A 12,107-nucleotide genomic window follows, 5' to 3' on the forward strand; every position below is an offset into this window, starting at 1 on the left:
GACTAGGTTTTTTGGAATTCACCTTCGTGAATGATTAATTATAATCGATTTTTTTTCGATACTGTCTCAGAATGCTGTAAATATTGTTGTGGTTTATATTTTTATAAGATTTGTTTTGACAATAAAATACTGTTGACACATTCCGTATTTTACTTTAGAACTATACTTGAAGATAAAATGCGTGCTTAGCGACACCTAGTGACGAATAGAAAAACAAAGTGCTGACGGTAATTGATATAGTGGTAGCAAAGAGAAGTGGTAACGAATGTTAAATTGATGACAACGCACTTCATGACAAAAATGTGCCTTTTTTCGTAAACTAAGAGTATAAGGGCCTTTACCAGTTTTACACGAATTTGCTAGCGACATCTAGCGTCAAATAGAAACAACGAAGATGATACCTTAGATCTGTGCCTTAGACTTGCTTAGACGGTTTTACACGACTTTGCTAGCGACATCTAGCGTCGAATAGAAAGACAATGAACCTGTTGTCAATATAAAAGCCGTAACAGTTGGTAACAGAAAGCGATATCTCTTTCTCGCTCTTACTTATGGGTGCGACGCACAATGACCTTGGTGCGGTGCGATGATGTGTTATGCCATAAAAATGAGTTGAAAAACGAAAACCTGGTACTGGAAAATCGCGCACTATAAAGAAAATAAACAAGAAAATATTTTGATCTGATATCCCGGCCACATACTCGACGAGTGGCATGAGAAGTAGCGAAGGAAGTAGGCAGAGACGTGGTGTATAATACCTACTTCCCATACAACTCTTCGAGTGTGCGGCCGGGGTATGAAATTGGAATGTCATAAGTCATGTCAATTTTGGGGTCATTATTTCGTGATAACACTGATAACCGTTTAACTGACGCGTTCGGTAAGAAGTTATTAACCTTTTCGACGCCGTGTCAAACAACAAAAGCAGTCATCCAGACGCCACGTCACCGAAGTGTCAAAACAAATTGAACTTTATGCCATACGCATGTAGGTCTATGTTGCTCTGTGGGCTATGGCCGATTAATCGGTCTTTGGCGTTGAACCTACGGTGCCGAACTGCCGATATATCGGTCATCGGCGTCCAAAAGGTTAAGATCACTACGGACGGGCTGGTTAAAAGTTCGGCTGCATGAAGTTGATTTGTAATTACGTTAAATAATTAAAAATGTGATATAGGTATAAACTAGTTTTAGTCCCAAAACTCAGATATCTATGACTAGAAAATCACTGCGCCACTTCTTTATTGACCGCCTGAGACAAGTGGTAGACCCAAGGGTCTGTAACTACTTGTATATTTTATGTCTATGGGTAGACCCTAAAGCTTTGGGGCCTATACACGTCGCGATTTTTAGGGTTCCGTACCCACAGGGTAAAAACGGGACCCAATTACTAAGACTCCGCTGTCCGACTGTCTGTCTGTCACCAGGCTGTATCTCATGAACCGTGATAGCTAGACAGTTGAAATTTTCACAGATGATGTATTTCTGTTGCCGCTATAACAACAAATACTAAAAACAGAATAATATAAATATTTAAATGGGGCTCCCATACAATAAACGTGATTTTTTTCCGTAATAGTACGGAACCCTTCGTGCGCGAGTCCGACTCGCACTTGGCCGGTTTTTTAAAGCGCCGTCGACGCGCGTTTGTATCAAAACACCGTAAAAAGACTGCGCAGGGGACACGCACATGTGTATCGATGCAAACGCGCGTTTGTATCGCAACAAAACGCAAACTGCTTCGTAGAATGAAAACGCAGTGTGCAATGGCCTTAACTATTTACTCTATTAACAAATTAAATTACTTTCTATGAAAATATTTTAATTCGTGTTTTTTCAATACACTATTATTTATTTCGGTTTTAAGGGTAAATTTCCCACATAAGAAAAAACGCCAATATAATAATCGCAATTAATTACTTTATTAAATATAATGTGAATCCAATGTCATAATATTTGGTAATTTAGTCTCCCCGGGGCCGTTCATAACCGCTTGAGCACTTTGCGCTTGTCGCGCGCGTGCGCCGGCTTCCCCCTCGGGCGCCGCTCGCGCTTGGCCGCCGGGCCCGCCCCCGCCCCCGCCTCCTCCCCCGCCCCCGCCCCCGCCCCCGCCCCCGCCTCCGCGCCTTCGGTCCCGCTGCCGGCCGGGGTGGGCTCGTCTAAGCCGCCGATGAGGTTCGTGTTTTCATTCTACAATTGAACAATATGCGTTAGATATTGTGGAAGTCCCAAAACCAGGAAGCAGAGTATTCGAAAAGGATTTTCGTGGGTCCTGAGTGAGGTTGCCTATATAAGTAATGTTTAATTAACATGGGACGCTTTTTCATTTGCGTCAAAAATTTCGTCTAACTTTCGTGTAAATTTAAAACATTTAGCAAAAATAAAAATTAAGCTTTAAGGGTGTGCTTTTATTACTAAATGGTGTAGAAAACAACTCGGTTTTATAGTAAACAAAAGCAAAATTGAACAAAATTGTGTGGTGACAAGGTCTTTATGCAAACACTTCATAATGCGGTGTCTGTGTTGTGTGTCTTACTCTCACTTATAGCTACGTTCTCAACGGACGTACGGCGTACCATCTTAAGCGTGTGCTAGACGGTCGCTGACAAGCCTTCAGACCGTCTGACCTTGGTAATGTGTATGACATTTTGTTGGAAACAACTGTCTACACGGTCCGTCCAGACCAAGGCCACGCGGTCCGAGGGGCTTGTCGGCGACCTTCTAGCAAGGGCTTTACACACGATCAAACAGACCTCGGACCCGACCAAGGTCGCGGTCCGGTACGCCCATCTGTTACAGCTTCTAGTAGTTACCTGGGTTTCATGTCCCTTGGCAGGTTTGGCGTGTATCTCAGTAAGCAGCTTGGCGCGAGCGAAATATTCTTCATAACGTCCCCGCAATAGTTCCGCTGCGTCCGCATTGAGGGCGGAATCCGCATTGGGAGCGATCATTAGGCAGCGGAGCGCTAGGAGCGCGTGTTCGAGGCCTAGCTCGGGGCGCCAGTCGCGCTGAAACATTCAAAGGCATTATTAATATTGAAGTACCAACTTTCAAAACTTTAAGCCCACAAATTCTTTTCAGTTAGGCTAGCATGCCATATACACTACCGCTTAAAAGTATTTAGGCACCCGCAATTTTCACCATACTGGAAAACAATTTATGGATTTTTTTATGCTTGCCATTTGGTAAATAGGCAATGTACACGAATATTCTGCACATCATTTTGAAGCTCGATATGTCTGTTAAATTAAAAGAGCAAACTCCACAAAAAACTGTTACCCGACTGCGACTTAGCGGTATAATTCTGAAAGTCGATTTTGTATACAATTGTATGGAAAAAATTACGAGTGCCTAAATAGTTATATGAGCGGTAGTGTATGTAAACCGGCATAAGGGAATATGTTCGCAGCTGTTGTCTAAAACAGTATCATTCCATACAAGTCTATACATTTTGTTCAGAACCAGGCGGCGCGAGGGGCGCCGCGTGCGTCCAGTCTGCGGCCTAACAACTAATAAATTCTTTTTCTTTCTTTCTAACATACCAATTTTAACCAACACATTAGTCTTTCACCACAGAATAAGTAATAGTATTATCATGCACCCGCCCAGATTCGAATTACCTAGCCCCGCGAGTCCCGCGACAGCAGATTGACGGCCGTTTGCCGGCCGCTCAGTACTATTTTTAAGCAACTTACTCACACTATGACGCATGACGCGTGTACAGACGTGTCGTTCACACATAGATACGCCAGTGATTTTTGATGTATAGCGTGTCCGCCCTGTGCTATCACTACTTGCTTGCTTGTAATGATTTAGAGTAAATTATTACCTTGAGTGTGTTCACGCAGACCTCCCCCTCTCGGCTCACGTTCGGGTGGAAGATGCGCGTTAAGAAGTAGGCTCGGGGTGGAGCTGTCGGGAACTCCTTGCCCAGTTTAATCTGTACGCGGAACACGCCGCCGAAGTATGGTGTCTCCGCTGTAAGGTATATGTAAATTAACAGTCATATCAGACCATATGTGCCATTTTCAACCAAGTCATTATTGTTGCTTGTCAGTAAGGCGCTATTTCCATATAGATTCAGTTAGAAATCTACCTTATCGACAAGCGACAATGGTGCCTTTTGGTTGAAAACGTCACATATGGTGAAACTGGCCCTTAAACTGCCAACCACTAAACGCAACTCAGGCAGACCACCTACCACCTGGTGGATGACGGTTGAAAAAGACCTAAAAGAAGCTCATTTAAATAAGGACGTAGCGCAAGACCGTGCTAGATGGAAATTGAGGACAAGGAAGGCCGACCCCAAGTAAATGGGAACAGGTCTAGCGGGAAGAAGAAGAACAGTCAAATCAGAGGCATATTTGAGAAATCACTTAATGTTAAAAAGGCCACAGTAGCCCATCTATCTAGCCCTTTTATTCTGAGCTAGAGTATGTCTCGTAGCTCAGTGTGCCGCTTGGCAAAGGCCTCCACTAGCTCTTTCCATTGAGGTCTGTCGTGGGCCACTCTTCTCCAGTTCGAGCCCGCTGTGAGTTTGAGTTCATCCTAACCCATACAAACACTTTTTAAGCAACCTAGTAGTGAGAGCTTGGAACAAACTCCCCGAAGATGTGGTTTTAGCACAAAATGTGAACCAGCTTAAAAATAGATGTTTGTCTAACATACCTCTACATCTACCTGTTAATGATAACTGTCAATGTATCTATGTATGTAAAATTTCAACTGTCTAGCTATCATGGTTAATGAGATACAGCCTGGTGACAGACAGACAGACAGATAGACAGACAGACAGCGGAGTTTTAGTAATAGGGTCCCGTTTCTACCCTTTGGGTACAGAACCCTAAAAATTATACTTGTCACTAAAAAGACCCGCCAAATGGGGTCAGTTTGTTGTATCAATCATTATTGATTAACAGTTACAACATTGCTAGGGGAAAATTATTATTAATTTCATACCCAAGAAAGTTCCAGACATTTCTGTATTCTAAATTACATTCCTTAAACTCCAAAAGAACCACTAAATATAGATAACCCGTTCCTATAAGATCATTATGGTTTTTATAGAATTTAAGAGTAATGAACGAATTAGTATCTAATTATTATGCAAGCTTATGTGTTCATTATCAGATACTAAGTCAGCACGTTGCACTAGCTAGGAAGTAATGAGGCTTGTATATGTATTGAGCATAAGGTACCTGGTCCATCAATAAGCGCTGTGATGTCGGAAAGATCGTCGTCTCGCAATAGCAGCTTGATTCCTGGCGGGGGCCGCGCCGCCAGCCTCCGTAGTTCGCGCAGCGCCGTGCGCGATCGCTGTGGCGACACGTTCTCACTGTTCCACATGTCGCCGCCCAGTTTCAACACCGCTCAAACCCCTAAAATAAAATCTCACAATCCGCCCGCCATCACGATCGAAACGAAACAAACAATCGACAATTTGTCTTTGCACACCGTCCCTCTAATTAACCACTTAATCGATAATTTGAGCTGCCGTGTTGAAACACAATAGTAAATTAGGATACTGCTTTATTTCGTCGTTTCTTAAATAAATACAAGATAAAATTATGCTTCTGTTCTGTGCTGTGTTTGACAACGACATCGAACGACGAAATCGACCATAAACAACGTCTGCTGTTTTTTCAGAAATACAAATTTTTCGTCCAACGGTCGAAAAATTCCAGAATTCACTATTGAACACTTTAGAACCATGTTGTCTATGGTTGTAATAAAATTGTGGATTTATTATATTCAATAAATGAAATCGTCAGTTTAATTACATTAATCGATTATTTTTTGATAAGATACAGCTGTGAGAGGATACTTTGTTTTTATCACAAATCTGAATTGTTTTGGAACGTACCTCTGCCCTGCTGCTAGCCTGCTTGAGGCCTGCTCTGCTTACTGCCTTACTCTCAGAATAATGACTAAAGCATAGAAGTAAGGCAAAAATGCTTCGCAAATATGTATACCCGTACTTTACTTCCTTACGAATTAGATAATGTGCCGAAAAGAGATGCATATATGCTTGTTATTTCTCATTTACGTACGGTGTCATAAGTTTGATAATTTGCTAGGGATGTAACTGTGTCGACTTTTTATATCGATAAATTATGCATAAGTTTATGTGCCGTGTAAAAGAATAATCACGAAATTGGCAAATTGATAATAGTCTGGCTAATGAAAGTTGAACCTGAAAAAACGCGGCAATTTCAAGAAATCTGTAGCAGGCGGCTCGTTGAAATGAAATGAAATGCGTGGAATACAAGGATTGCATAACTTTTACACTTTTTATAATTTTCATATTCTAAAAATCATTAAAAAGTATAAAAATTATGCAATCCTTGGAATCAAAGAGCCGTCTGATATGAGGATTAATGCATGTACCTAATATAGCTTTTATCTCATTTGCAGTCTACCACTCAGAACCGTCTAACTATACCTCTCGTTTTTCTATCATTAGAAAGAAGGCGAGCGATCTTAACGTGTCGTTTTATCGAAAAACACTTTGAAAATAAGTCACAACAAATATAATATACGATCATTTACATACTTTTGCTTTCATAAGTAAAATATTGTTATATAGGTATTTATAAAAAAAACTTGTCAATAAAAAGACACGTGGAAATGGTTTACCGTTTTTTCTAATGCTAAAAGGCTAAGTATAGTTTCTAGTCATGTACAGTCAGCTGCAGAGAAAAGGCACCCCCCTGCATATAAAGTTCTGTAAATTAGTATGGACGTGGGGTACCTTTTCTCTGCAGCTGACTGTACCGAATAGGAAATAAAAAAAAAAACGTTCGTGTAATATTTTTTTTTATTTAATAATAGGGAATATTACGCGAAACTCGGCGTAGGTGGCGCCACTATCACAATCTGAGGGTCTATCGCGAAACAAGAAAATCGAACTTTCGTTATCTAACATCTCTGTCACTCTTGCGTATTCGAGCGATAAAGAGGCAGCTAGATAACGAAATTTCGAATTCGAGTTTTCCGGTAGGTCCCCTGAAAACTTGTCAAAAACCTATTAAAGGTAGAGTATGAATAAGTTACTCTACGGTGCACTAAAAAAAGCTAGTGCTGCACTCTGGTGGCAGAACATTGCAGTAATATCCCCTATTCCTCGTCCTTTGGAAATCTGAAATAAAAAGTTGAGTTTTGTGACCAACAATATTAATAAAAGGAACATTCATCAATGATCATTAATGTCTTTTTTATTAGGGTTCCGTACCCAAAGGGTAAAAACGGGACCCTACTACTAATACTTCGCTGTCCGTCTGTCTGTCACCAGGCTGTATCTCATGAACCGTGTCTAGCAGTTGAAATTTTCACAGATGATGTATTTCTGTTGCCGCTATAACAACAAATACTAAAAAGTACGGTCCCTGTACCCGGTACTTGACCGGTTTTTAGTATTAAACTATAGTCTGGCAAACACAATCTGTCAGTAAGTAAGAACAAAGAAAACTATAGGTACAGTCGAAGGCAAAAATATCGATCCAGACAAATGGCTTAAAAATATGTGAACACGATTTTATTGTCTGAGCGTACACATATTTTTGAGACTTTGGGAATGTATATATATTTATGCCCTTGACTGTACTCATCAATTAAAATGAGACAGTCCTGGGCCAAACTATAAGAAAGCTGTAAATGTCGATAGGTTATTGATCTGAGGTCGATACATCACTATGCCAAAAATATAACCTTTCATACTTAGCAGAAAAGTTCGAAAATATATGCAAAAATCTATATAGACTTGAATGCAAGTAATAATTACATAAACAACATATCGATTTCTATGTTTAGGGTCAGGTCCTATAAATAAATTTCTTCAAAATTGAACAAAACTCACCGATTAAAGGTTATCGGTTCGTGCGTATTTTCTTTTCTTCCTGTATGCGATTTACAGCCCTCGATCACACAAGACATTATCACAAAGGGAACTTCAAACCATTACAAATAAAAACTCAGCACGTTTTCCAACAATCTTTCAGGAATAGCAAAAATATAATTAAAATAAACCAAGATGACCGCTGAAACATCCCGAAATATTTCAACTAAAATAATACGACTATGTCAAGTTGTTACAGTTGACACCTACCTGTGAAATAACGAACATATATTTTATTTAGCTGGATTATATTATAGAACCACATAGGACCGTTTGACATTTCCCTCAGTTTATCTTATGACAATACTGAAAAAAACGAAAGAACTTGCGGATTGTTGTCTCACTCACTCATAGACAAAAAGTAATAACGTGTTGTGAATACGATATCTTTTACCAAGCTTTTATTTTTGCCCGGCTTCTTTGCTTTAGTCATTATTCTGAGATTCTGAGGCCTTACTTGCTTAGTGACAAAGAGCATATAATCGCTTGCTTAGTGACTGACATTCACCTGACATTTCTGCTTTGGTTCTGATTGCAGATGTTGTTAATTTTGTCGAAATTTAGGAAGAAATAAAATAGAACTAAGTAAGATCGGATAACTGAAGCGTTTGTTCATTAACGGCCCTTTGATAACTAAGTTAAAACTCTTGAGACTAGTAGAATGCCGGAGACAAGTGCCGGCGGCCCTACAGGTTAGTACAATGCTAACAATAAGGATTGCTATGCCAATCCTTTGGGCGAGGAACGGCAAATGCCGCAAATATATTCTGGTCTGTCAGACCAATATATTTGTGGCACTTTGCCACCTCTGCCGCTGCAGCTGCCCCGCCTGCTCTCGTTGAGGTTGTGATGAGATGGGACGGTGCCAGGGTGTCCACGCATGTGGCGTCCCAAATAAGGAGCCGCCCCAGTCTCCAGGGCACAAGAGTCATGCCGTTGGGCCTCTTGCCATGAGAAACATCTCTTGCCTTAATTAATTGAAAACCAAAGTACCAAAATAATTTCGTCAGAATTATCGTTTCTCGATCCTTTATCATAATCTTTATTGTTTGTGAGAAATGGGTTACATTGCCAGTAATTACTATTGCAACAATTTTACATGAACTCACCAAGACTACCTTTACAGGGGTCCAAACAAACATTTCCTATATGTCTCTTGTACTCTTAACAGAAAATGATGCTGAACACGAGGCTGACTCCGAACCAGGCGGGTTCTCACTAAGCGTGGACCTAAGCGCCTGCATGGGTACCCAAACACGATGCCGCATGTGGGTGCGCCGACGTGCCCGCAAAGTGCGCTGGCTGGCGAGCCGCGTGCGACGTGTAACAAAGCTCAAAGGCCCAATTCTGTTGCTGGCGGGGGATCATTTGCTACCACCCAGCGAGCCAATGAAAGTGGTGCGACCTGATGATACAGTGCGGTTAGTATGTCATTACTAAATGCCTTGATTCTGTTTTCAATTAATAAGTGTACAATGGCTCTGTGGCTTACTTTTTTAGGGTTCTGTACCCAAAGGGTAAAAGCGGGACCCTATTACTAACTCTGCTGTCTGTCTGTCACGAGGCTGTATCTCATGAACCGTGATAGCTAGACTGTTGAAATTTTCACACATGATGTATTTCTGTTGCGGCTATAACAAGAAAGAGGCCTATACCTCTTAGGAGGTTCTGGAGTAATTTTTCAATATTATACAAATTAAGTTTAAATTTTTGGATTAAGTTTTATTACCCAGAAATTAAAGGCTTTTTTTATTTTATTTTATTTATAACAAGAAATACTAAAAACAGAATAAAGTGGTACGGAACCCTTCGTGCGCGATTCTGACTGACACTTGGTCGATTTTTATTGTAGCCTTCCAACCAGTAAGTTGTCGACTTTTGTACAGAGGCAAAAGTTAATATTCAAGATTTTGTAACTTCACAAGCATAATTTGCACATTAAAGCCGCACATATTTTGCTCAGGATCATTAATGAACAACTATTTGGTTTCTTCATGTTGTTGGCACAGAGGTGCAGAGGCCATGGCACTATGGCCTTCCTAACCTCACCAACACTTATCTTTCTTCATAAGATTAACCTTTTGTATGCGCATGTCCAAAAATTGCCATATATAAGTAGCAATCGTGACAACTTCATGTTTAAATTGAATATACATATATGGAGCAGATCTGCTACTAAGCATATGAAAGGTTAATTAGCACTTGGCCTTCTTTATGAGACTACGAGTAGGTTCATTTGTGAAAAAAAAAAGTATTATAATTGCAGGGTCACACGGGTGGAACACAAATGGCAGCACGCGTTCAGCATCGAAGACTCTGATGATGAGGCATCAATGCCAACCGCTTCCCCATTCCAACCCTGGTCAGTCAATCAAAACAGCACAATCCAAACCTCCAAGGAAAACAGACCCAAGAAATCTATTACTAAACAATGGGAACCAACAAACATTAACCAAGTTGTGCCAGTACACCCTTCTCCAACTCAACAGCTACCAATCGTACAAAACAACCCCACGACCCAAAGCAACCCCAAGAAAACAACAAGACCAATGTGGCAACCCACAATTAACCAAGTTAACCAACAGTCTTCAGCTGCACGTAAACGGAAGTTTACTGTAGGTGATACACTGTTCCGGTTAAAAAGGGCAGAGGAAAGCAGAACACAAACACCACCAGAAACAGAACAAACTTCAAATTCACAGTTATCTAAGCCGATTGAAGATATTTCAAAGTTTGAAGAAGTTGCTCAGAAGTTCACAGCAGTGTACCAAGAGTCTGTGCCAAATGACAATGATGCATTGAATCAAGTCAAGAGAAGAGCACTAGCATTGCTAGAACAAGTGACAGACGAAAAAGATACAGATGTAGTTGACGCGCCTAAGAAGAAACGGCACCGCGTGCGACGACGTCGACCAGCTAAGTTTTCCAATCCAGAAGAATTTATTCAAGATCTTGACTCTGAATCAGGAATACAAAATGTATCACAACTCTCGAAGAATCTTGATCCGACAAAAGAACAGGATGTACAAAATGGATCCAAGGAATCTCTGAAGCTAAATAATGACGTGGATCTTACAAAAGAACAAGATGATTTAGAATCTAAAGCTATGCTGATTAAATTCATAAGCCCGGATAGAAATAACGACAATCAAGACAGTGAATCAGACGATCTTGACATAATTGGACCCGAAGAACAACCAGCCTCAACCGCTCAGCTAATACATTCTGTTCAATCATCCAAGGCTTTGCCAACTCCGACCATGTTGGCTGCCCAGCCCTCTCCAACATGGATGGTGGATTTTGTAGACATGCCACCAGAGACTCAAATACCTGTGCTAGTCAGGGATACAACACCGCGGCCGCCACGTGTTGTACGCGCGCTTGGCACCCAACCCTAGTAGCAACGTGACGTCAGCGACGTCATAATGACGTAACAGACGTCACAATGACGTATAAATGCTACCTAGGAAGGGCTATATCAGTGTTAAAAATTGGCAAATGGAAGTGTTAAAATACTTATTACATGATTTGATATTTTTAAGTAATGAATCGATAATGATAAGATTTGATCTTAATTGTTAATTACATATGTCTATGCTAAGTAATAATTCGTATGTTTCATAACTAATTTTTTTTAGTAAGATTACTAGTCCAAAATTAAAAGTATCAAGTTGTTTTTTTGTAACGAAGATGACTTCTGTATGTTTATTCATCAACAACCAATCAATTATTAATTAATTAATTATTAGTTTAGCCAATGGAAACCTGTTTTGGTTAACCTTTTCGACGCCGTGTCAAACACAAAAGCTGTCACTCGGACGCTACGTCACCGAAGTGTCAAAACTGAAATTGAACTTTATGCACATGCACGTAGGTCTATGTTGCTCTGTGGTCTGTGACCGATTAATCCGTCTTTGGCGTTGGACCTGCGGTGCCGCTATATCCGTCATTGGCATCCAAAAGGTTAATTAAATATGTCTATGCTAATAAAGTAAAGTAATAATGCATCTTTTATAACTAATGTTTTATTTTTTTAGTAAGATTCCTAGTCCAAAATTCTCTAAAAGTATCAAGTTGTTTTTTGTAACGAAGATGACTTCTGTATGGTTATTCATCAACAAGTCAATGGAAACCTGTTTTGGTTAAAAGTATATAATCTTATTTGTAATATTAGTTTAAATGTCAACCTTACCATCTAGGTGAGAAAGTTGAAA

The 12,107-nt window shown here is 40.3% G+C and overlaps 3 protein-coding genes across 3 annotated transcripts in view; 2 read left to right on the forward strand and 1 right to left on the reverse strand.

The window, feature by feature from the left end:
- The window catches only part of LOC134741942 (brahma-associated protein of 60 kDa), a 389,674-nt gene that overhangs the window by 75,243 nt on the left and 302,324 nt on the right, over positions 1 to 12,107 (forward strand). The window lies entirely within an intron of this gene.
- On the reverse strand, positions 1,900 to 5,607 carry LOC134741960 (ubiquitin-conjugating enzyme E2 S). Its single transcript, XM_063674858.1, has 4 exons — positions 5,198 to 5,607; positions 3,829 to 3,977; positions 2,813 to 3,007; positions 1,900 to 2,189 (listed from the first exon to the last, which is right to left on the reverse strand). Exons 1-4 carry the CDS (start codon positions 5,343 to 5,345, stop codon positions 1,983 to 1,985), a joined length of 699 nt encoding a protein of 232 aa, XP_063530928.1. The 5' UTR covers positions 5,346 to 5,607; the 3' UTR covers positions 1,900 to 1,982.
- LOC134742520 (uncharacterized) lies at positions 8,362 to 11,910 on the forward strand. The gene is made up of 3 exons (XM_063675740.1): positions 8,362 to 8,585; positions 9,065 to 9,314; positions 10,160 to 11,910. The coding sequence occupies exons 1-3, from the start codon at positions 8,555 to 8,557 to the stop codon at positions 11,289 to 11,291; spliced, it is 1,413 nt and encodes a 470-aa protein (XP_063531810.1). The 5' UTR covers positions 8,362 to 8,554; the 3' UTR covers positions 11,292 to 11,910.

The sequence above is a fragment of the Cydia strobilella genome, chromosome 6, assembly GCF_947568885.1.
Source record: "Cydia strobilella chromosome 6, ilCydStro3.1, whole genome shotgun sequence".
Lineage (NCBI taxonomy): Eukaryota > Metazoa > Arthropoda > Insecta > Lepidoptera > Tortricidae > Cydia > Cydia strobilella.